The sequence below is a fragment of the Panthera pardus genome, unplaced genomic scaffold (assembly GCF_024362965.1).
Source record: "Panthera pardus isolate Hobbes unplaced genomic scaffold, ASM2436296v1 HiC_scaffold_17, whole genome shotgun sequence".
Lineage (NCBI taxonomy): Eukaryota > Metazoa > Chordata > Mammalia > Carnivora > Felidae > Panthera > Panthera pardus.
In genome coordinates this window covers 128330523-128357264 of record NW_026526732.1, presented here as the reverse complement: position 1 = coordinate 128357264, position 26742 = coordinate 128330523, and the positions used below count along the sequence as shown (strand labels likewise).

Here is a 26742-nt window from a genome sequence, read left to right as displayed (position 1 = left end):
GAAATCCAGACCAAGTCCCTAAGCTTCAGCGACTGTCTATTGGACATGTTTATCTGGTAGTCCCTCAAGTACTGCAAACTCAGCAGGTTCAAACCGAATCCCATTTATGCCTCCACTGTTTCATTGGTGGAGGTAGTCTGCATTGTGATTAGGAGAGAATGTCTGGGATTGAATTGTAGCCCCAGCATTCTCCAGATGTGACCTTGAGTAAGTTACTTATACTCCTCCAACACTCATCGCATCTGACAAATGCGGATGACCTTAGTCCCATGCCCACAGGGGTGCCTAAAGCATTAAATGGAAAGTACACAGAACCTCTGCACAGTTCCCAGTGCTGGTGAGTGAATTATCAGTGGGAACCACTATCATCATTACCGTTTCCCACACTCACCCTTTTCTCCCAATTTCCCTGCATTCTTTATCTCATTTGGAGTTGCCAGCCTCTATTGTCATAGTCACACAACCCAGCAACCTGGGAGTTGTACCTGACTCTTTCTACCCCTCTGCCTGTACAGACTGCCAATCACAAGTCCTGTGGATTTTGCCACCCAAATGTTGCTCAAATCCCATCCAACCTCTCCATTGCTACAATGGCTGCCCTAATCCAGGTTCTAACCCTCTCTCCAATCCTGAACCCCCCACTGAGAAATTTTGATGTCACACCCATCCTTAAGATGCATCAGAGTCTGACACCCCAGACTGGCTTTCCATGAATGCTATTCAAGAAATGAGTGGAAGAGAAATATTGAAGCATTGAGGATATTTCAATGGTTTATGTGATTAAGAATGCAGAATATAGGGGCTTCGGGTGGCTAAGCCAGTTGACCATCCAACTTAGGCTCAGGTCATGACCTCACGGTTTGTGAGTTTGAGTCACACATCGGGCTTGCAGCTGTTTCCTTGCTCTCCCCCCCTTTGCCCCTCCCATGCTCATTCTCTCTCTTTATCTCTCTTTTTCTCTCTCAAAAATGAATAAAAAATATTAAAAAAGAAAAAAAAATTCAGAATATGTGCAATTGATATTGTCCTGTAAACACCTGGGCTCAGGATGAATACCCTCAGTGTGCTATCAGTGAGCTGCACTCTCAGACTCACGGGATGGGGAAGCTGGAAGGGGCTTGCTAACACACACCACTGGGTGTCCACCAGTATCCGCTCTTAGCACTCCCTCTCCCTCTCCTCTGAAGAGACTGAAAAAATGAAATAATCTACTGGTTTCTCTTACAGATAACGGTGGCAAATGAGACATGAATAGTTTGCTGAACCAGTTTGCTTTCATTGTCCTGATGGGAGGAACAGGCTTTGCTGAGGCCATGCCTCCCCTCTTCTTTCTGTCATCACCAGAAAAATGAAGCTTGGAGCTGGGGGAGCCACCGCAGGACTGAGGAAAAGGCAAGAAGATCTGCCAGGTGCTGGCCTGCACACCTTGGGCTGTGTGATTGGGCCCAGGGAGGAAGGAACTTGCTCATGAACCCTGTCTTCTCCTTGGAGGGCTAATTGGGTAGGGCTGCTTTGAGGCGGATGGCTGGTAAGGAATCCAGCTCAGAATTCTTTCCTCAGAATGACTTTCTCTCAACAGAGTATCAAACAAGAAGGAGACCCTATGTTAAAGTATAACAAAGTGTCACCATCAGCTATTCCTAAATTTTCATGGCTGCAGCTACAGGTTAGCAAAATCTATAATTAATCCTGCTGCATTCCTTTCATGATATGTCATGGCTTTAGGCTCAGAGGTGGAAAGAAAGAAAAGGTTCCATAGACCTTACTGGGAACATTTTTCAGCCACACCCCACCTCCTCAAATCCATTAACACATCCCACCAAACTCACAGAGATGGCTGTGCTCCTCCAGCAACTAATGGACACCGTTATCAAAGCATGGAGACCATCTGTAGCTCATGCATGGAAAGCCCTAGCCAAGAAGATGCACTAATTCCCCTGTTCACTTTCTCTAACCAGAGGATCCAGCAAAGGATTAAGCTGGGACCATCAGACAGAGTCTATTTATTTAAATATTTAAATATAAAGAAAGGGGTGCCTCAGTCGTTTAAGCATCCGACTTTGGCTCAGGATGTGATCTTGCGGTTTATGGGTTCAAGCCCCGCATCGGGCTCTGTGCTGACAGCTCAGAGCCTGGAGCCTGCTTCAGATTCTGTGTCTCCCTCCCTTTCTGCCCATCCCCTGCTCATGCTCTGTCTCTCTCTCTGTCTCTCAAAAATGAATAGATGTTTAAAAAAATAAAAATAAATATAAAGAAAGAAAAAAACTTGATTTAAAGGGAGAATCACTTATAAATAAATCATATGCCTTAGGTTCTGAAGACAGTAACAAAAGGAAACTTCAGTGGCACAGGGGTGGCTCAGTTGGTTGAGCATCTGACTTCAGCTCAGGTCATGATCTCATGGTTTGTGAGTTCTAACCCCACATTGGGCTCTGTGCTGACATCTCAGAGCCTTTGGCTCCTCTGTCCCCCTCTCTCTCTGCCCCTACCCTGCTTGAGCTTTCTCTCTCTCAAAAAATAAACATTTAAAAAGGAAACTCCCGTGAGTTTACACACCCCAGTTCATTTTACATAAAGTTACGGGGGGGGGGGGGGGGGGGGGGGCGGGGGAAGAGAAGGGAACAATAATAAGGAACTGAATGCAAACTGGAAACAATTAAGTGTAAAGTTACTTTTTTTATGTGTTTTTAACATAATAATAGCTAGCTCTAGGCCATGGTTATATTCTTTGAAAGTAGTGCATAAATTGATCTGTGCTGATAAATCTAATCGTGTTATAAACACTTTAAAATAAATATTTGAGATTTGTTATGTGTTGTTTATTTTTTTACAAAGTATTCTCTTTTCTGTTTTTTTTTAATTTTTTAAATGTTTATTTATTTTTGAGACAGTGAGAGGCAGAGCGTGAGTGGGGCAGGGGCAGAGAGATGGAGACACAGAATCTGAAGCAGGTTCCAGGCTCTGAGCTGTCAGCTCAGAGCCGGACGTGGGGCTTGAACTCATAGACCGTGAGATCATGACCTGAGCTGAAGTCGGATGCTTAAATGACTGAGCCTCCCAGGCGCCCATCTCTTTTCTGTTTTTTAAATCACTACTTCCACTTTCTATGTTTCCTGAAATGGAGGTGCACCCACATGTATAAGACTTTGCTCTTAATTTCATTTCCAGTGCACATTTGACACATTTCTTCTCATTACAGTAATCACTTTTAAAATCCAATTTTCATGGTTTTATTCAATCCTATTGAAAGAAATACTGCAGTTTAAGAGAAAAATCTCTGAGCTCCATGAGCGTCCCACAATGTGCTTTTCTTCACTCTTGGTCCTACCACTGGTGGTGAAACCTTGGGCGGTCACGGCACTCTCTGAATGACCCGGGACGCAGAAAGGAGACTGCCTTGGATAAATCCTCTATCATTGGTCTTTTACAGCCCTTTAGAAATGTGTTTGAATTCTCATGCACTAAATAGTAGATTCTGGAATTTTGCTAGTTTTCTTTCCTTGTTTCTGCAATAATTTTGGAAATACAAAATCCTCAAATGTAATGATGCCTGTTATGGGCTACACGCATTGGAATACAGCTTAACTCTGAAAGTACACATCATGGGCTCTAAGAAGGATTTAGAATACGTGTTGGTTTTTAAAATATATAGATTTTTATCTCAAAGGCAAATTTGCTATGCTTCCCCCATCCCACCTTTTTACTGAAGGAAAAAAGTCCTTTGTAAAAGAGTTCACATGCTCGCTGGGGGGATGCTGTGGTAGTGCCCAGACCTCCCTAAGGACAAGGCATGCTGTCCCGGTGGCTCCCAGCTCTCACTGGGAACCCGACCTCACACTCATCGTGTCAGTTTTCCTAAAACTTCCATTATCGTAGCTATTTTCTGAACGGTCTGTGGAAAGAGCCTCAGACCTCAGTCAAGTCCACTTCAGGGACAAAGTCTTCCTCCCTCCTTGCTGCACTAAACATTTGGCTGTGAAGGAAATAAAATTCCTGTGTAGTTGGAGCAAAACTGGGGACGGAACTTCAAAAGTGTGTTTGTTGACTCGCATGGAGTGATCATTACATTATAAAGGTGTGAAGGGCATTTTAATCGACTCTACTCCAAACAAATGTGCATACACACACACACACACACACACACCCCACACTTGAAAGAGATAAATGCACTTAGGGAAAGAAATAAAAATAAATTTTCATCAGATTTAAAAATACTGTGAAAAATATTAGCTGTGGAGTCTTTTCTCACCTGAAGTAATTGTATTAAAAAATATGAACAATAATAGTCTGCTCCCTAAATGTAATGAAATTGTGGTTATTACATTTCACTTAACATAGAGAAATAGTGATTTAGTTTTTCTTTCTCTTACCCCACAATTGGGATAATAAACAGTTCTGCCCAGAACCCACACGTCATACTGATGATGTTCATTCTGACTCAGGGATCTCTTTTCCCCCTTTCCCATTTCCACTCTGGCTTCAACCAATTTCCCCACATTTATGTATGAATTTGCACTGTAAATGAAAGTGAGTACAAACCATATACCTTGAGTAGTTAGGGGCCAGAGACTTTTTTTCTAAGGAAGTGCTGTTTATTTTTAGTTCTGATTGTATTATTTGTAATTTCTTTATATATATAATGTATATGTATAAATATAGATGTGTATATAAATTACACATATACATATATACACATATGTATATCTCCACATAGATCAATAATTTTATCTAGATGTGTACATATAATGATATCATGCTTGCTTTTTTTCTCTCTTCCTCACTAGTTTCCCCTTTCCTTTTGCTTCTCCCTCCTTCCTACCCTCCCACCAAGGAATGCATATCATCACCTATGTGTGTGCTTCTTACTGTTTTCTGCACTCACAACACTCTATTGACCTATGCATGAACACAGTTGCATGTAGAGAAGATCATAGGTACTCCTCCATATTTCGCTTCCTCAATACCACCTCTGTTGAAATCATCTGGCATAGGTCTAATTCATTATTTTTTTAAAAGTAACAATTCATTGTGTGAATATATCCGCCATTCCATTATTAAGAGATTTTTTTAAATTTTTTGCCACTATAAATAATGCTGCAATAAATAATAGCCATCTTTATAAACTAGATTTTAAATACCTATGGTATAGATTTCTAAGAGTGGAGTTGTTAGCTCAAAGGCATATGTCCTCTTAATATCCTGAAACTGATAATCCTAAAACTGATCCTGCCGAATTGCATTCTAAGGAGGTTATGAAATTGTACATTTATATCAGCAATGTGTGTTTTTCTAGACATACATGTCAGCAACAGATATTACAGTTTTTCTAAATTTTTGCCTGTTGGATACAAATGACTTTGGCTTTCCCAATCCTAATGAATTTGAGCATGTTTTCATATGATTACAGGTTATCTGGATTTTCTCTGTTTTGAATTGTCTCTTCATATACTTTGTCTATTTTTCTATTGCTTGTCTTCAGATTGTCAATTTGTAAGAGATTTTTTTCTACATTAACCTTTTATCTCATATGTGTGTTCTGAATATTTTTCCAGCTCTATCTTTTATCCATTGATTGGTCATTTGTTCATATATATGGTCACTTATGGTATTTTGGTATGTATAAACCAAATATATATACATGTAAAATAATATATATAATTACACATGTATAGATAAATATATTAAATACAAAAATATGTCAAGTGCATATACTTACATGTAACAAATATATACACCCAATATAAATATACATATATACTAAAATACCGAGATGTAAAATACGTTATTAAAAAAACAAACAAAAAAACAAAAAGCCCATGTACTTTTCTTACTCCATGAAACCAACAACTATATTAAATAATCTTACATACTGAGATCTATTTCTGGATTCTCTATTCTGTTCCACGAAACACTTCTGATAGTATGTTCTAATAGATACTTCTTATAGAAAGTGCTCTACTATTCATTCTTTCTTTGTATCATTTTCTTGATTATTGCCAAGTAATTACTCTTACAAATGAACTCTGTTATTTTATTCAAGACAAAAAAAATCTTCTGTTGGGATTCCAATTGGAAATGCACTATGTTTATATACTAATTTGGGGAGACTTAAAAAAATGGAGATATCACATCCAAAACCATATTTGTCTTTTCATTGGTTTTTCATGTCTTTTTTTAAGATTTAATAGCTGCTTTATTTGCACTGTGTGTCTTGGTTTTTAAAATTTGTTTTTACATTTCATAGTTTTAGTAACTTTTATATGTGGAATATTTTTTCTTATTTCTATTTCTAGGTCCTCACTGCTAAAGAGAAAGGCTACTAACTTTTTAAAATTTATTTTATATCCAGCCATTTTACCAGTTTTCTTAATACTGTGCTTTTTTTCTTGAATCTGTTGGGTATATATATATATATATATAGATAGATAGATAGATATACTATCATAGCATTAGAAAATATGTAATTTTATTCTTTCCCAGTATTTATAGGATATTTCTCTTAAATTGTTCATTTGCTGAATCCTTAAAGCAATGCTTAACAACAACAACAACAACAACAACAACAAAAGAATGACAATCACAGGTATCTCTGCCTAATTTCTGATTATAATTAAATGAATTTTTTGCCACTTAGGATACCAAAAGTTGTTGGTTTGGGGTAAATAATCTTTATTATAATTGAGGAGATTTCTTTTACTTTTATCTTATTTAAAGTCTTTAAAAAAAAAAAACAGCTGCTGAGTTTAATATGTTCCTTTCAGTGAGTATTAATTTGATTGCTTGGTTTTTATTTTATTTATATATAGGATTATATGGACAGCTTTTTTGATATTGAACCATTTTTGCTTTTTTGTGCATGTGTTTACTTGCTATATTTGTAAATGTCTAGATAAATATTTACTAAAATGTGTCAAATGTTAATAGCTATAACATAAAGGATTCCAGGATAAAATTAATTGGGGAAACACTGAACCAAACAGACTTAAATGGTACCTTCCTGAACTGTTAAGCTAATGTGTATTGTCAACCTACAAAAGGAGATTAGAGTATAAATGTTTAGTGAACTTTATTTGATGGTCTATATTTTATGAGCCATTACACGGGAGCAGTTTAGAGCAAAGCAAACTTTGGGAAATGCTTGTATGGAGATTATATACTAAGAATTTCAAATAATACTAAGAATTGCAAATAATTTTGGTACATAAAACCAAATAAATCATAAGAGTAGAGCTGATAAACTAAAAGCCACATTATAGGATTGCAAAACCATTTGTGAAAAATAATTTAATTAACTAACATTTTGTATTAATTATACTCACTTTTAGTATGTAAGAATTTTACCAGGGTAGGCCCAAATTATTGGTGGTATTATTGGCATTATACAGACCCATCTTAGAATATAAGGTGGTCCTGGAGCTGGATATGGTCCCAGGTCCAGCCAATTGTCACAGTATAATTCTAGGAAATAACACAATTGCACCTGTATCCCTTTCTACTATGCAACCCATGGTATCATGACAATCATGATGTGATGACATAGATGGACTATCATGACATGACTTGTGTGTGGCACTTACCAATGACATATTCCACTCTGAAGAAATCCCTTCTGGGGTCGTATGGACGATTGAAGTCAATCTGAATGAAGAAAGACTGTCCTCTACGTACAATCAGGTGGTTGTTTTCATACTTGTCAGTGTGGTGGTCCACTTTGTTGGTGTCCCATCTCTCCTTGAACAGGTGAACATTTGTGACATTAAGGTAGTCTACACACATAGAAAACAATTAAGGGAAACCATTGAGTAACTTTGGTTTAACCAAAACTCAAAAAAAAATAGATTGTTTTTTCTTGAAGAAGCAAGTTAATGAGGCCTGTTAGATAGAACCCTCTACAGGGGGCTGGTGGATTTGGGGGTCAGTCTCTTGTGACATTCTTGTTCTAACGATGACTTTAAAAGCTTTCCCCCCTCTAATCTCATTTTATACCACAGGGCACTTTTGTAGGATAGACAGAGCAGTGTTGATGATGCCTCCCATACATGTCTAGGTACAGAGAAACTAGGACCAGAGTTCAAGTCTTCACATTCCTACACTCACACTTCTTTCATGATGGCAGGTGGTCACCATCATGACTACCAACTCACTATGTCACTAACTAGGGATAAGCAGAGTATAGCCACTTCAATTTTCTTATCTTTAAAAAGGGAAGAATCAAATATGATAAACCCTCAAAGAGATGTTACAAGGACAAAGCTAACCTTTAATCCAAAATTCTCCTCTTACTTTAGAAAGGGTCAAAAACCCCTCCTTTTGTTATTTCTAAAAGTAGATCTGATTCCTCAAAGGCAAGAAAGAAAAGAACAAGTGTGGAAAAAGGATACTGACATTTCATTGAGATACATATAACGGTTTCCACTTTGAACATGCAGGAACAAGCTTCACATTTCCCTAGCTCCTAAATGACCAGTCTGGAAGTCAAACCATGGTATGCTGAAAAAATCTATAGGTTTTTCCTTTGGTTTTTGGAATTGGGAGAGTATATGTCAGTTATACACTTATTTGAGACATGATAGCACCGGGTAACAGTTAGATCCCCTCCCACCTTTCTCCCGTTCCCTCTGCAAATGATCACTCAATGTGGAGGTCACTCTACCCATCTACATTGTAGTTTGCAAGATCTAGTCTAGAGACAGATTTCTGTGTGCACACTTGGAGTTCTAAAGGGGAATTCATGAGAGAGGCTGGTGGGGGTACACTAGCCTCCTGCCCACCCACCCTTTCCCTGAACCCACCTGTTGCATGCTTTGCCCTCACGGCTGTGAACACAGGGTGCACAGCTGCTGAGTCTGTATCATGCTGGAGCATCACTCTCAAAGACTCCAGTGCCTTCCTTTGCTTTGACACAGGAATCCTGTGTAAAAGGACACCTGGTCCCCTCTGAACCCATTTTTGTCTCATAGGTGAAATCAAGAAGTTGGACTCATTAAGATACTCTCCAGTTCAAAAGTCTAGGAGTTCCTGAAACATTCTTCATTAATTCAAAGTCCAGGTAATCCTGAGTTTGAATCTCAGGCATCTTAATTACTTAGGTAAGGGATGTTGCCTCATAGCAGCTGAGTTTTTTCTCACCTTTCAAATGAGGATACTAATACTTTGAGAATTTCTACAAAGATTCAATGACATAACATGACGACGGCTCTCATACTATGCCTGGCATATAGTGGGGCCATAGTCTTACTTGTGGAGAGCTTAAATATAAACTCTGATGGTCGGTGTGATGCTCAGTGGGTTACTGTGACTGTGATATTACAGCACATAGAAAGTGCAAGATACAGTTTTATTTTTACCCCATCGCAGAACCCTGAACATGGTCCCCTGAAGGGCACTTTCCTTCCATTATGCTGTGGGTGGAAGATGTTTAATTCTCTAGACCTCTCTCTTCTAAGCTGCCTTTCCCCCCTAAGTTCTCTGACCTTATTAAGGTTACAGTCCCCAGTGTTAAGCCAACTTCAGAAAGAGCTAGAGAATCATAAATGTCTTAGTTGAAAAGGAACTTAGTAATCAACTCATCTGGTCATCTTTCTTCACACTGTACCTTTCCATAACGTTTCATTTTGTTTAAATGTCTAAAAACTTAATCCTCAGAAATGGGTTTAATCAGGTCTCCATCAGCATGATTGGAAGGAATGCACTGATAGAGCCTCACAGAATCTCCGAGGGCAAAGGCACTTTCTAGAGCATCTGACAGACCTATGTACTGCATGAAACATCTTGAAAGCCCAAATGCTTAGGCTTTTTGTCTTCATCTGAATGGGAAACCCACTATCTCGCAAGGCAAACAGTCCATTTTTAAACAATTTTAATTATTTGAAAAACTCCTGTAAGATGAACTGACATTTGCTTCCTTGCAATTTTTCTAACAATGGATCCTGGTTCTGACTTCTGGATAAATATAGAATGCATTCTATTCATTTCATCTGGTACTCCTTAGGTATGTAAAAGCTTCTATTCCTTTGACTAAAACATTCACCATTTCTTCCACTGTTCTTTTCCAGACGTTTTACCCACTACTTTGTTCTGGAATATATTCCATTTTATAAATTCCCAATGAAAAACAATGAGACCACTACATCTTTCCAAATAAAAAGTATATTTCTGTTATTTCAGTCTAAGATATCATTAGTATTTTAAATAGTTCTATCTTATTATTGATCAACGTGAAGCACCTGATAAAGAGAAACCCTTAAAAACACATTCTGATGTCATTTCTATGATTAGGATTCAATCTAGACCCTTAGAAACCACTCACTCATGTTGCTATTTAGCCATATCTATGCAAAGATTTTCTTCTTTGTAGCTCAGTGTTAAGGTTTTACATGTATCTATGTTGAATTTCATCTTACTGCATTTGGTTAATTGGTCCAAGCTTTTAATGTAATTTTAGACCCTAAGCATATATTCAGTGTATTTAATACTCTCCCCAACTTGCTGTCCTCCAGGAATTTTATGTGTGTCATTTTATGTTGCCATTCAAGACATGAATATAAATGCTGATTTAGGTCACTGCCTAGTAAATACAACCTAGATAAATGAACAGTGGTAGATACTAAAAATTGAAAAGATAGTTATGACATGGCACCATAAATATTCTGATAAAGTGGTACAGGGTATTTGATGGAGGAGGGTATCTGGAAGGTATAGGGAACCTGTAACCAAGATTTGGCAGGGGGGATTAAGGAAGCTCCTTGGAGGAAGGGAGGTATATAAACAATGGTCAGAAAGGTGAGCAAGTTTTCCAGGTAGAAAAAGGGGTGGGGAAGGATGTTTCAGGGAGAGAGGAGGATGAGTGAAGACTGAGGCAAGAGAGTGCGTAGTTTACTTAAGAAATTGAAGCATGATTGGTTGGCTGGAATGTGCTAGTGGGACCACAGAGGAAAAGTAAGCCGGAGCCACTCGTGCCAGTCCTGTAGACCATGTGAGTAATTTGGATTTTAATGGCACTGGGGATCCAGTGAAAAATCTGATACAGCAAAATGACATGATTAGATTTATGTATATAAGCTTCAACTGCTTCTGGTGACAGAGTAAGAAAAGGAATGGATGGTGGCAGTGTTGGAGGCAGGAGGGTTGGCTGAGAGTCTGCTGTGGCACTCCAGGTGAAGGATGGGATGAGTCTAATCTGCCTCCAGGTGATGAAAGCACTGGTTCTGGAGCACTGCCAGGACTTGCCTCATCTCATCCCACCACCTCTTCCATGATAATGTGCCCCTGAAAATAAGTATATTGGCTTTATGCCTTGGCTTCCCAAGCAGCCTCACCAAAGGGAAATATAAAGCTAGAAAGACAAATTCAAGGTTTCTTGTTTGTTTGTTTGTTTGTTTGTTTGTTTGTTTTGTTTTAGTATCTGGCTCTCACTGGTTTTATTCTTATTGCAAATGAAAACTCTGGCTTTCTAGTTCCATGAGCTTGTCTAATGAATTTGGTTAATGTCTAGTGAGTCTGGTTAAAGTCAGTCTATCCCTGAAGTAGTGAAACACAGTACTACTTCTGTGGGGTACTGATATCTATTGGAAGAATAAGAGTTCCACGGTTAAACCAGTTTGGGAAAATGCTGCTTAACCAAAGTCAATCAGGATTCTTGCAGGATTTATGGGAGACTTTAATATATTGATGTGCGTTGTAAATATCCTATAGGTGCCATGATTTCCAAACTTAAATGCTCATGGGGACTATTTTCTGTGGAGTTCAGTGTTTTGCAGAATATGTTCCGGGTGATGCTTCACTACTTACTAATTGTGCAACCTCAGAGAAGTTATTTAATCTCTCTGAGCTTCAGTTTTCTTTCCTTTAAAAAGATAATGGAATGTTTGCTTTACAGGGTTCGTGTAGAGATTAAATGAAAAAATGTATGTAAACTGCTTTAGCACAGTGTCTGGCCCTAGCAAATTCTCACAAATTATTTTCATTGTATTATCATTGTTATTATTAAGAGAGGAGAATAGCATAGTGAATAAGAGTATAGATTTTCGAGGCAGATTTTCTGGACTCAAATCCCAGTTCTGGCACTATCACCATGACTTTGGACCAGTTATACAAACTTCCTGTGCCTCCGTTTTATCATCTGCAAAATGGGGAGGTGTATTCTGAGAAGACAGGCTTGCTTTTCTTTTCTTGCATTTCCACAAGTGGATGAAATAAATTTCCCCTCCTTATTCCCCTCCATATTCCCAGAATATGTTTTTCCTTTTTTTAATAAAAATTTATTATCATGAAGCACTTTGTGTCATCTTAATATAGGCCATTTATCTATGAAACTATAAGCCTTTGCGGACAAGATCTCATCTTCACTGTACCTGGGAAGACGTGAAAAGACGCCATGGGAAATATGCCACTTTTTACTTTAAACAAATGTAATGCCTGAAAATTTGGAACTTAGAGTTGGTTATTCATCATAAAATGGATATTCTATTTATCAGAAGATTAATCACGGGAGTCCTTTAAATGTTATTTATCAGACAATTTCATTCTTAACAGATACCAATTTCAGGACTATATATAGTATATTGTATATATGTGTGTATAGTATATTATATATTGTACAGCGTTGAAGGTAGTGATCTGTGGTTTCATAATATGAGGCCCCCAGAGTAGCACTTTCATTTCAGACAGGAATAAAGATTCCATGCCTTGATAGTGCATAATTCATATATTACTTATAACAAAAGGTAAATAAGAGTACTAATAGATTCTTTTGAGTCTATAAAACATAAGCCAAAAAAACCACTACGGTTTCATAGTGAAAGCAAAAATATATATAATATGTTTATATTTGTCACATAAATATATATTAAATATATTTATATAAATTAAATAATAATATATGAAATAAACATATGTTAGCATATACATGAAGAATTTGTTTTAAAATAATGTAGTCTGCAATGTTATAATTTTGATAATGCTTATTCTAAGTATGGAGTTTTAAAAAATTCTATTTTTTTCTAAATGATCTTTTCATTCTTTACTGCAATAATCCTCCAACAGGTCAGTGCCTACAGGAAAAAAAGGAAAAAAAAAATCATGGAAAACTACGGTTGTACTCTATGTGGGGAAAAACCAAGGCAATGATTAGTAAGATTTCCCTTTGTAATCTCTTAAAATAAAACTGCATATTAAAATAATTTAAACCAATGAAAACATTTCATTTAAAAAATAAAACTTGACCAAGACACGGAAGATTAAAAGCGACATTAAAAGTAAGAGTTTAAAGAACTAATGTTGTAGACTTTAGTCAAATGGACAAGACATATGGAAGGGTAACCAGCAGAGTTGTTTATCCTTAGAGGGAGAAGGAAAGGACAGCATAGCTCTATGGATTTGCTAGGGGTTGGCCTGAGCACTGGGGAATAAGGTGAGGTCCTCAAACCACTGATTAAACAACACTTCTTTCATTGCTCATGGACAGTCACCACAGATCAAGCTTTGTATTTGGTGTTTACAATACCTAGCAATAGCAAGGGGTCTATAGATGTTGGTTGTAAAATCTGAGCATAGATATAAAAACATCATAGTTCTTTCTCTTGTCCATTTTGGTCAGCGCTGTCCCTCTTCATGTAGTAAACAGTAAACACTCATTAAGCTGGCATATTGATTTCTGCTTTGCTTATTGGATTAATGAGACATAGTTTAGACTGAAGGAGACTTCTCATCTAGGCTCCATTCGCCATAAACAGGAAATGAATTTGCTTTTCCCTGTCCAAGCCGGGTTCCTGGCAAAATAGAGCCACTCATTGCTAAGCTACTTTGTTTTTGTTTTTGTTTTTGTTTTAGAGAGATATTGTAGCTGGAAAGTTGGCAGCTTGCTCTTTCAAAGTGACAGCTTTCAAAAAGTCTACCTAACACAATTTAGCCTAATTCCAAACACATCAGAAAATGGACTGGTTAAAAAAAAAAAATCTCTCCTCATGAGCCAGCTGCTTCCTGGTCCTCCTACCCTTTCCCTAATATGAAAAAAAGTAGATTATTTTCTCCTTAGGTTGTAAAAATATTCTTTGGAGAATGATTATACCTGTCACAGATGGAATCTTGAGATAAGTTAAATGTTTAGGTTCATATCCTAGGAATTCCCTAGTGAAATGAAATCTCCATGCAATCTTCGGTAATATTATTACCAAAATGTAGGCATAAGTACTGTCCATGGGGAAGTAGGTCTGTTTATTGTTGAAACAACAGGATAAAAGTTCCTTTCTCATATTTCCTTTGGAAACCTCAAGTTTTAAAGTATCATTAATTAGAATGATTAAAAACATTTTCTTAAAAAGAAGCTTATTGTTTTTCAACTGTTGCTATTCAAATGTCCTGTACTGTAAACTGTATAAGAAATGCTTAGCTGCCCAGAGCAAGGTGGAGTAAGAAGTGAGACCAGCATCTTCTCCAGACACTGAAATCTGTCTGGCCTACCTCTCCTCTTGCTGGAAGTATCTCAACAGCAGCCTCCAAGTATATTTCCTTCTCTCCATTTTCCCCTCACCATTAGAATTGCCTTCATGAAACATAATTCTGATGATTTAATTTTGCTATTTAGAATCCTTTGCAAGGAGGAAAGGTAAGGTCTCAGTGTACCTCAGTGTACAATAGGTCCCTGCCTACTTTCCCCAGGCTTATCCCCCACCATATCCCCATTACTTGATAAATACTGTTCTCTCTGCTAGAAATGCAGTTCCCATGCATTGCCTGTCTGGAAGACTCCTATTCATCCTCTGAGACCCAACTCAGTTGTCCTCTTTCTCACTGTACCCACACCAAGTTATCCCTTTCTCTGTTCTTTTGCTGCAATAGGCATAATTTCTGTTACACTATTTTTGCATGGAATTTCAATGATCTTTTCTGTGTCTATATCATCTACTAAATGGAGAGCCACTTGAAGCCAGGGATTGGCTTACTCATCTTTGTGTCCCCAGAGAGAACTTAGCATAGTTCCTGACACACAGGTGGCAGTCATTAAATGCTTTTACACAAACCAAATGAAAGAATGAATTGATTCTATACAACCTCATTTCTGAATCATACATTAAATGTCTTTCTTATTCTTTTAAAAATCTTCAACCCAGAGAGGTTTATTCTGCACAAAGGAGAGATTTATAATTAATTAGTTAACTAGTTGATCTGGTTCTGACAGGGAATGGGGTGGGAAGGAGGAGATGCTCAGAAAGGTACAAGACTCCATTAGCTTGAAAGATTCGAGATCTCTCCTGCATTTGATTTTTTTTTTTTTTTTAGAAATCCAGACTTGCTTTCCAGTTGAATTCATCACATTAGATGTATCCAATAAGGATTATAATCATCACTGTAAATGATCACTATGGTTAACAATGCAGAGTCAAACCAGAGCAAGAATATAAGGTTATCTTCCCGAACATTACATCTCCTAAAATAACCTTTGAGACCAGGAAAGCTGTAAAGAGATTTTCAGAAATAACCACTGAGCATGCAGAACAGTCTAATAGGAAGAGATGCAAATCTAGAAATCTGAGGAGATTTTCACATACCATTCTCAGCTACAACTGAGTTTGGACGAGGGCGTTAAGGACCCCTAAAAACACATGAAGATGTCAAACATCACCAGTGAGACTAGCTGGTCCTATCTCTGGGGTTTCACTGTCGCCTCAAATATTTCAATTTTTTGTAAATAGTGTGCTGCTGGATGGGAGGAACTTTATGTGAGTTTATACAATCTGAAATGCCGGCTAAAGTCATTCTTAACCAAATTCTCACAAAAGCTATGAATTAAGGGTATACATTCAGTGTATATTATATACATCGACTGCCACAAGGCTGTTTGAAGCGAAAAATCTGCCATTTCCCCCTTTCCTCCTCTTGCTTTTCTGCCTTTTCAGTCAGCTTGGTACAAGTAGCTTGTTAAAGGGACGCTTTTGGAAAAAAGGAGAGTTTGCCTTACGACTTTGAGAGCCAAAGCGTCCTCAGGCAGGGGCTCAGGGAGATCCAAGCCCTCTTGGACGCCCCTAGTGGTCACTGCATAAGCTGCAAGAAGACAGAAGTTAAATACCGTGACTGCTTTAGCAGGGGATAACTTGGAACAAGTTGATGTATTTCGTGTCAGAGAAATTTGAAATATAAAGGATAAGTAGGAGACAGTCCTCCTTGATCAGGTGGTTTATATGCTGGTATTTTTCTTCTGTTCTCATCTAGGACTTTCCTCTATGCTCCCTGGGTTCTGAGACCCTTTTCTCATAGTGAGTAGCAATTAGTTCACATTAAATGCATGCATGTTTATGAAATCTGGAACATGCTATTAATAATAAGATTATAATGACTCTAGGACTGATGAGTCATTCAATTCTCCAGTGACTGACTGTTCATTCATTGTACAAATAGTCATTGGACACTCACACACGTCTGCCAAGGTCTGTAATAGGTATCCCAGAATGTCACTTGGGCTGTGGATACATGATGACTGATTTTTCCAAATAATTCTCTTCAATATAATTCCCCACCTGTGCCTCCAAAAATAAACAAAAAACAGTAAACCCAGATTTGTTTGTTTTTTAAATCAACCCACCTGCTCAAGTTTTCTGGAAGTTTTGATTTCTTATTAGCAACATTTTGTTCAGATTTCAGGTAGACAGACCCTGCAGGTGGTTACACATTCCCCTTGGAAGTGGTGGGCCCCTTTCACTGTGGTGGGCCCCTAACCTAGTAGGGTATGATAATCTGCTTCTGAATCAAGGAGCATTTGTAGGTCACGTCCTATGGATCAGGCATCTCATGGGCACTGGTCATTTGATCACAATGGCAACTGTAAAGTAGGTATTGCTTCCATTTTCCTGATGGAGAAAATGAAGCTCCCCTGGGTGACAAAGTAAGCAAGTGGCAAATCTGGAAACAGAACCCAGGTCTTCTGAGTCTCGGACCGGGGTGTTCTTTGCTACATCTCACTGTCTCTGTGCACATTTCTCTTCACTGATCCTGTGCCCCTCTCTCTTTCTGTTCTTCCTGCCCTCTTCTTTTAGCACCTTGGCCACCATTCCCCAGGGCCCAGAGTCTTCTCTGCCAGAGGGGAATTTTTCTAGAAAACTGAATACACCAAGGTAATCTGCTTGATAATTTTACATGCTCATGCTTTCCAATTTTATTTACATTCAAAAGATGGAAGGAAGGAAGGAAGGAAGGAAGGAAGGAAGGAAGGAAGGAAGGAAGAAAGGAAGGAAGGAAGAAAGCATCCTATCTTAGATTGGTCCGTGAAGGAGTGAACATTAATTACTTGCTTTGGCCTCAGTTTCCTCACCTGTAACATGGGAATTTAGATGATTGAATCTTCCTCACCTATAACATGAGGATTAGCAAGTCCTTTTTAACTCTGTTCTGTGGCTCTACTGATGAAGTTGTAGAGAATGTGGCACCCAGCTGGGAGAGATAGCTCAGAACTACAAGTTCACAAGTTTGTCTGGACCCTTCTATTAAACTGAAGATGGCCTTCTGTGAGTTCTCTCCTCCAAATTTGGATGGTACCTTAATGGATGGTACTAGATCTCTCTCAGTTTTCACAATTGAATATCAACCGGCTAGATGTGATAGTAACACAATCAAATCTGTCCACAATGTCGAGAAGTTCTGATTTGCTGGACTTGTTAGTGATCGGCATTGTTCTTTTTCTTTGCTTTCAACTGCTGACCTCTTTCTGATGAGGCAAATTAGCCACACACCCCAAGGTGATGGTGGGCACCTACCCAAGCAAGTGGGTGTTCACACCCAATGAAACTTAGCACAGAGCCCCCTCAGGAGCAAAAATGGGCTTGGTGCATGTGTGCTACTGACAAAAAGTGCTCCCTGCTAGATGCCATTCAGGGACATGAGTCTGAATGTCCCTGCCATGGCCCAAGGGAATGGCACCTGTGTCACCAAGCCACTGCTGGCACCTGGGTCCCATCACAGCTGACAGGGCTGAGCGGAGGTCAGCTTCTGGCTGCTACTCCCAGAGCAGGTCCCTGGGGATCAGTGGAGGCAAGAGCAGGGGAAGCAGCTTGCCTCACCTGCTCAGCAGGCTGCTCTGGAGACAAATAGAGGGTTTCCATCTCCATTACTGTCAGAGTCTGGCATCTTTCTCCAGCTCTGAAATTCACAGTGATGGAGAGAGGAGGGAGGAGGGAGAAGGAAGGAGGCAAAAGCCAGACAATCAAAACAGCCACAATATTTTGGAAGTGGAAACTTCCAGCTAGAGAGTATTTTTAAAACAGAACGGTAGCCCTGGAAGAGGCACCCGCTAAGCCAGCGCCCTTGTTTTATAGAGGAAATAGCCAAGAGGTAGAAAGACAAAGTGACTTCCCTGGGATCACAAAGCTATTAAGTGGCAGAACTGGGACAAGAATCTGAGTCTTTGGTCCTTTGACCACTCCAAAGAAGGCCTGGGAGTCTTTTCTTTAATACCAGACACTGGCAGGGGCACCTCTTTTGTGGGAGCTTAGTGGAGACAAAGGGTGCTGACCCAGCCAGCACCTGCAGGGAGAAGTAGGTGGCTGTGCCTGTACCTTGCAGGTTGAAGCCCCGGGGGGTCAGCCCCTGCAGCTCCACAGTGGGGAGGTCATCCTCTGCCGCATTGGAGGCGTTTCGGGGCAGGGCTCGCCTGCCTCCAAGTGCAGGTGCGGAGGTCTCCGACATTCTTAGCTTCACAAGCTCCTTGGGAGGAGGGATGGGGGGTGGGGAAGGGAGACACAGAAAAGGAATGTGAGGTGAATTACACTGGAGACAAGGATTCAAAAATAGAGAAACAGACATATCTGTGTGAGATAGCACTGGAGCAACACATTTTGAGTTTCTCATAAATAAAACTTGCGAAGTGGCAGTAAGGATTAGTCTAATGATGGAGTATAGCTCCCCAAGGATCTTGGGGAGATTTCTTGTTTGTCAAAACATATGGAAAGCAGAAGAAAAGGGGGTTATTTGAAGAAATGAAAAATGTAAACGATTTTAGAAAGCAGGTTTTTTTTTAATCCCCTCATTACCTCTAAAGGCTATATCTTTGTGAGAAATGTTTACTGTCATATGCCTGTATGTATGTCCATTTCATACAGGCTTAGGAAGCCTAAGTTACTTTTAAGAACAACCTCATCCAGCCGTGTTTAGATAAGCAGCATCCTCTAAAGCATGTTTGCAGTGTAATTCAACCTATGTTTAATGAGGGCCTACTATGTGTCAGGCTGTGATGTGGGCACTTGGGATACATCGGAGAACGAAACAGAGGATTGTTGACCTAGAGTCTAGTGAGGGTTAGGGTGGAGCCCACACTTTCCAGAAGTAAACACAAAGGGGTATAAGAAGGTGGCCATTACTTTGGAGCCAGGACCACACAGAGGAGAAGGCAGATGGAGTCTGTGTGTGTGTGGGTGGGGGTGGGTGGGGGTGGGTGGGGGGTACACTGGCAATTTTAAATAAGGCTATAAATAGCCTTTCTCTAAATGTACACTTGGTCAGTGGTGCTAACAGTGCCTTAGCTCCAAGCCTACTTCCCTTTCCTCCGGAGTTTGTGCAGGCAAGGAGCCAGCTCAAATACCACACACCTCACTGTCACTCCCCAGTCTGTACTTGTTGACCGACTGACCAAATAAAGGGAGCCCTTGTTTCTGACCCAAATGAAGCTTTCACCTTGATCACCTGGATCACCCAGTCATGACTCTTGGCTATTTGGCTTTTTTTTTTTTTTCAAAACCAAGCACACCCTCCAAAGATGAAGAGCCTCCACTATAGAGGCAAACCAGAGTAGACTGTTCTAGAAGCAAAGGCAACACAGCTGGAGACAAGATAATCACTTACTAGGGTATTTGGTCTGGGACGGAGATAGCAATGTTTCCAAGTATAAAGTCTGAATAGGTTTCCATAAATACCTACAGACATATTTACACAAAGTCTCCAGTGAACTCAGGGGACAAGGAGAAAGGGTTAATGATGGAGGGAACGCAGGGGAAAAAGCAGTCCTCTGCAAGGGAATAACAAGGGTGGGCTTAGGATCACTAGGGGAGAGAGGGTTTGGGGGTAGCACAGAGCAGAGCCCAGCGGGGCACTGGCCTGTTGGGAGAGAGAACCCAGAAAGCAGAGAGCTGGGGATCCCCAGGTGCTTGGCCAGTAAGAGGATCTTGTGCAGGCCTGGCTGGGTGGGCAGAAGCACTCCCTTCTCACAGGTGAGAGGGGGGTAGGGGGCTAGGCAGGCACTCAAGTTCAGCTCTCGAATTGGGGAGGGGAACAGAGGATGCACAGGGACAGAAAGCCTAGCCAAGTAGGTGTTCTTACCTAGCTCTATCTCCCTATCTCTCTCCATCCTTCTGTCTCACCCCTCCAGAGTCCTCCCTTGGGGGAGCACTCCCAAGTCCCTCATTCCCAGCTAGTGGCCTTCTTGCAAGCAGTGCCTTCAGGGCTACTTGGAAGAGAACCTGAGGAGCCCCCTCTGATGGAAGTGGCGCTGGGTAGGCCCGGAGATAAGGACTAGGAACAGAACTGGACAAGGAGGCTGCCCCTCCCCCGCCCCCTACACCCGGAGCAGCCCTCTGAAGGATTTCCGGAAACCCCAGGCAGGGGGCAGACCGAGCGGGGGCCCCTTGGCTCCTGGTTGCAGGCTTGCAGCTGCCGGGCTGCTTACCTGCGGTCCCCTCCCGAGGTGGCCTAGCCTCAGGCTGGCGCTGTGCTGCTCAGGGACACTTCCTCAAAAGGACGCAGTTAAAAGGACAAGAAAGTTGGCTCTTAAATAACCTCCTAACAGCCCCCACCCTCTTCCCCCGTCCCACAGGGTTTTCTCCTCCCCCTTCTTGACAGCTGGAGCAAACCAAGCAGCTTCTAGGACTTCCTATTTACTTCTGCCACCCTGCTGTGTTATTCCGGAGTGAGCCCCTCCTCCCACCCACAACCCCCCTGACTCCCAAGTGTCCAGCCCTGCTTCTCCTCGCCATCCCCACCTCCGGTTCTGCAGCCCCTCTCCAGTGCCAAGCAGACCCTGCCTCTGCCATTTGGTCAGAGAGGCTGGAAATGTCTTTCTGCACAGAGCAATGTCTCTGCCCTCCGGAATTCTGAGGGCCACTGGTGCGGCTCGGATGAAGGGTGCCTCTGCCCTCTTGCAGACAGGTCACAGACAAACGTGACCATGCATGAAGCATCCCCTTCTTGTGTAAATAAGGCTGAGGAGCCTGGTCTAAGTGCTGGAAACATCCATGGGGACTTCAGCTACCACCTTACTGCAAGACTTCCCACAGGAGGGGACGAGTAAATAACTTAGAGTGTCAAAAAAATTAGAAAATAACATCTTTTTTTCCCCCCTGAAAACCATTCTGGTTTATCTTCAAATAACAGGAGAAATAGAAAATTTGTCTTCTATGTATATATTTTTTTCTGAGTCTTTGTATCTCTAAATAGTCCTATTTTCAAACAACCTATTTTTAACCTTCTTTACTGTCTTCAAATTTCTGACCTTGCCCCTTGATCTAATTTCATAGAGAGCACGGTAAAAAAAAAATGCCATTGGTTAGGGATTCTCTACATTTTCTGCTACTGATCTATGAACTTGCCTGCAAACTTACCCATCTTTTCCCTTTCTTCCTCTCATTCAAGTGGGGAAGGTTCCTACCTAATCCTTTGTTCATGGCAAAGTGCCCTGGGCCTTGCTGTTTTGCCTGTGGTCCATGCCACCTTCTTCTCCAGGGCCTTGCTGTGTATCTGTTCTCTCTCTTCTGTCTTCAAGCTCTCACTGTCCTGCAGCTGCTTCCCAACAGCATTTACACAACTTCAAGGCAAGTCTCTTCAATACTTTTTACAACTCTCCCTCAGCCCAGCACCCCCCTGTCACCAGCTATTGTTCCTCTCTCTCATCACCATTGCAAGCTTCTGGCATCTGCCCCCATCATTCTACTGAAACCAGCCCAAGCTCACCAATGGCCCGCACCAAATCCAAAGGACAGGATTCAGTTATTTACTTGACCTTTGGAGACATTGAACTTGCCCACTCTTGCCTGAAAGGTCTTCCCCTCCCCCCTCCCACCTCTGAGACACTCTGGGGGGGGGGGGGTTCCTCCAGTGCTGCACACACCCCCTTGGATAAACTCTATGTCTCCCTTGCTCTCATTTCCCATCTGAGGGCTCTCATTGCCCTCATTTCCCATGTGTCTCAGGACACATCTGTGTCCTGACATGTCCCAAATCTACGTCTTTAGCCATGATCTTTTCTATAACCTCAGACTCCCCAGTTTAACTGCTTCCCAGCCATCTTCACTTGTCATGTCCCAGGGATAACTCATACTCATCATATCTAAAATGGCATGTATAATTTCCCCCTGGAAACTTGGTCCATGTCAGAAGTTCCCCGTCCCAGTGAATGCCACCACCCCGCCTTCCTTTGCCAAGCCAGACTTGTGGTGTTGTTCTTGACACTTCCTTCCCCCCACCCCATCCCTAAATCCAATCCCTCAACAAATACTCTCTATTCTTCCTCTTAAATGTCTGTTGAATCTACCCATTCTCTCCCACTCCCACTGTGGAGGCTCAGACCTCCACATCATCGTCTCTTGTCAAAATCACAAGAGCCACCTACTGCTTCTGATCCTGACTCCTCTAATCCATTCTCCACACTGCAGTGAGAAGCGGCTCAGTGGGGCTCAAATCTGAGATCAAATTCTTTGAATAAATTCTAAACCTCAGTTGACTGGCCTCTGTCATGTTGGCCCTGCTTTTCTCTCCATTCTTATCTCTTTACTCTCTCTTGCATGCTGCCGGGGACCCCCCCTCCACCTGAACCCTGCCCCCACCCCCTGTGCTATGCTCCAGCCCAGTGACTTTCACACTTGTACCACTGCTAGACTACATGAGGGTAGAGACCCCAACTGGAGTTCCCAGGGAGAGTCTGCTGACCATTCAATTACTCAAAAGTCCATCCTGGGGCACCTGGGTGGTTCAGTTGGTTCGGTGTCCGACTTCGGCTCAGGTCATGATCTCATGGTTTGTGGCTTTGAGTCCCGTGTTGGGCTCTGTGCTGACAACTCAGAACCTGGAGCCTGCTTCAGATTCTGTTTCCGTCTCTCTCTGCCCCTCCGTTGTTCACACTGTCTCTCTGTCTCTCTCTCTCAAACATAAATAAACATTAAAAAATGTCCATCCTTTCCATATTCTTTGTTGAGTGCTAGAGAAGGACCATCCTACTCTGATTAGTTGTCCTGGCAAAAATCAAGCCTGGTGTTCCGGATTCCTAGAGATATCCTTGCCTGTGTGGGTCTGGAGAAGAGCCTTCCAGATTCAGCTGCACAGCTGCCAGGTCCCGTGATTCCTGGTTGTGTTATGCATTCAGAACAGGCTTGTCAGCCTCACAACCACCACTTCAGTGCCACTTTTGGACTCACTAAGTATTGTGTGCACATGCAGACATATTGGTTAGCTTCCTAACTTCTCCAAATCACCAACCCAGAAGCATTAAAAACACAATGGCTGGGCACTTAGGTGGTTTAGTAGGTTAAGTGTCTGACTCTTGGTTTTGGCTCAGGTCATGATCTCACAGTTTCCTGAGTTCCAGTCCCACATTAGGCTCTGCTCTCATGTGGAACCTGCTTAGGATTCTCTCTCTCCTTCTCTCTCTGCCCCTCCCCTGCTCAGGCTCTCTCTGTTTCTCTTAAAATAAATAAACTTAAAAAAAATTTTAGGGGAGGCTGGGTGGCTCAGTTGGTTAAGCCTCCAAAGTCGGCTCAGGTCATGCTGTTCATGAGTTTGAGCCCCGCGTTGGGCTCTCTGCTGACAGGTCGAAGCCTGGAGCCTGCTTCCGATTCTGTGTGTCCCTCTCTCTCTGTCCCTCCCCCACTCGTGCTGTGTCTCTCATTCCTTCAAAAATAAATAAACATCAAAAAAAATTTTTCAATTAAAGAAAATGCAATAGCTTTCCTTGTACCTAAAAGATAGTGTCCATAAGAGAATGTCTGAAGGCACCAATTCCTAGCACATGGTTAAAGCCTAGCCATGTTACAGAGACTTTCCTCACAGTTCTGAGGCTTAGAAGTCAGAAGGAAGTTTTCTGGCCATACAATGAACCTTGAGCCATGCCAGAAAATGTGACTGCTATAGAAGCAGCAGGATGAATAGACTCTGAACTCTGTGGTGTCTTTGGTCTCTGAATGTTTCTTGCTTGGCATGGAGGTGACACAACATATGTATGTAAGGAATGTTTCCAGCTGGTAAAACAAGAACCAGGTTGGATATTTTTAAAAGGGGGAATATAGCACAGGGGATTGGTTACACAGGTGATGGAAGAGATTGGAAGCCAAAAAGGGGAAAGCAAGTCAACTCAGCAATTAGCGGCAGCAGGGAGGAGTGGTGTCATCACAGCACAAGGGCTGGGGTTATGTGGCCGGGACTGGAACAGCTTGAGATTTGATCATCACCAGAAACACTGCCTGTCTGAGGTCAGGAGAGAGAGAGAAGAATGACCCTTGCTCATCTCTTCCTTCTCTTTTCACTCTCCCTCCATTGTCTCGCATTTGTCCAATTTAGTGAAAATCAGCTGACAAAGGAGTCAGGGCAACACTGTCCACAAAGCTGGCACTACCACACCTGTGTCAAGAAGGGGTTCCCAAGACCAGCCCCAGGTTGAATGATTCACCAGGCTGTCATCCTCACAGCTGTGATTTATCACAGCAAAAAGATAAAAATCAAAATCCACAAAGGAAAAGGCTCATGGAGTGAAGTCCAAAGAAAGCCAGGAGCAAACCTCCAACAGTCCCCTCCCAGTGGAGTCAGACACATGCAAAGTTCCCAGCTATGAATGTGACAATGCCTGTGAAATGTTGTCCACCAGTAAGGCTCATGAAGGACCCAGTGTCCAGGGTTTTTATTGGAGGATGGTCACACAGGCACTGTGCTGAGCACGTACCAGACTCCAGCCTTGCAGAAGGAATGCAGGTGCTCAGCATAAACCATCTGTACAAAGTGGACACAGCAGAGCCATGCTCATCACTTAGGGAACAGTGGGACTCCTGAAGTCCAAGTTCCCGGATGCCAGTCAAGGGCCAGCCATGCAAAGAAGTCTTTCTGAGGAGGGCAGTCTCAGGTCCGTTGGGTTGACTCCTTTCTCTGTACCCTCCCTGCTTCTCACCCCTCTGTCATCCCAGACAGAGGGGAGCAGGGACAAAGTGAAGAGTGGGTCTCAGGGCAAACAGTTCCAGTGAGGCCAGTATCTCACTCTCTCTTGCAGATGTTGCTCTTGGGGCCATAGCAGTGGCCTGAGCAATAGGAAACTCTAAGGAGAAGGTCCCAGACTGGGGTGATACAGGTCTGCCCCCCACTTTCCCTGACCTCACTGGCTCAGGATGGGACCTGAGGACATGTGCATTCTCTCAGAGTGCATGGCCCCAGACACATATTCTCACTTCTCTACAGCTGGAGGGGCCATGATCCCAGGGTACTGTTGATTGAAACAGAAACCCTTCATTGCCTACTCAAAGGGCAGGGCAAGGATGCCTAAACCCATCACTTAGGGATCCTGGCCCCTGCCAGAAATATGTAGGAGCTTTGGGAGCTGTAGGTAAACAGAAGATGCCTGGGAGGAAGGATTCCAAGTTCTCTGACTCTTTCTGAGTTTTCATTTCTATAGTATGGACACTCCCCTCTTCAGATAAACTACCATTTCTCTCCTTCTTGGCAATTCCCAAAAGCAGACGGTATTTGCTCAGGGGATGACTTTTCCAGCAAACTCTATTTGATTTACATGCACAACATCACGTCTCAAACAAACAAAAACCTCAGTCACGTCTGGACCCAGTGGGTTTTTCCAGTTGAAACAGGACCTGGAGTTTGTTGGTTATAGATGTAGTAGCACAGGGAGTGGATATAAATAACAACTGACCTCCTACAAAGATGCCATACCCTCCAACAGAAGTTGATCCAAGTCTATCTCTTGGGGAAGACTTTCTCCTCCAGTGACCTTGAGCCTTAGGAATTGGGGGGAACTTTCCACTCCAGAGGATGTGGGGTTGGGGAGAGGATGGGAGGGAGGCTGGGTGGAAAGTGTATAATCACGTTCCAGTCACCGGAGTGAGCAGTTGGTAGAGAGTGGCCTTCTGCATCCATTCATGTCTTGTAGAAGCCTCAGGGGAGTTTCACGAAGTCTGACAATGACATTTAAAACATCAAGAAGGAATTTATAAAGCACCTCTGCAATAGGGCTTGGATCCTGAGAGAGGATCGTTCCTCAAATGGCTCTCTTCCCTCCTCTTTTAGGAGAGATGTAAATCCACACCAGTGACAGTTCCAGATGGCAGATCCTTCTTGTTGCTCAAGCTTCCCTAGGCATGACCCCCCCACCTTGCCAGTGTTCTGCCATCTTCCTTAATCTACTTTCCCTGGAGCAGCACATTGCTGGGCTCAATCTCCTCATGGCAGGGTCCTCCAGGAAAACAAATGGAGGAAAGCAAGATTTGACTAATGCACTCATGAGCTCACAGTGAACATCTCTGTCTTTATTATTATTGTTATTTTTCTTTTTGGGAAAACACGAATAACAGAAAATTTACCACCACAACCATTTTTAAGTGTACAGTTCAACAGTGTTAAGTATACTCAGTGCTGTGCAACTAACCTTCAGAATTTCTTCATCTTGCAACAGTGACACTCTATACCCATTAAATAATTGTAGGGGTGTGTGTGTGTGTGTGTGTGTGTGTGTGTGTGTGTGTGTGTAAGGGTATTTGTGAGTGTGTGCCTGTCTGTGTA

General features: G+C 41.8%; 1 protein-coding gene across 2 annotated transcripts in view; it reads right to left on the bottom strand.

Moving 5' to 3' along the window:
- F13A1 (coagulation factor XIII A chain) overlaps positions 1-20741 on the bottom strand; it is a 245345-nt gene extending 224604 nt beyond the window's left edge. The window contains exons 1-3 of one of the 2 annotated variants that reach the window (XM_019419828.2): positions 20648-20741; positions 18546-18693; positions 7578-7766 (exon numbers count right to left, since the gene is read on the bottom strand). In XM_019419828.2, coding sequence (XP_019275373.1) covers positions 7578-7766; positions 18546-18675 — 319 coding nt within the window. In that variant the 5' untranslated portion in view covers positions 18676-18693; positions 20648-20741. Of the gene's footprint in view, positions 1-7577; positions 7767-18545; positions 18694-20647 lie in introns of those variants that run through there. The other variant, XM_019419830.2, reaches the window with a different exon arrangement.
- Positions 20742-26742: the final 6001 nt, after the last annotated feature.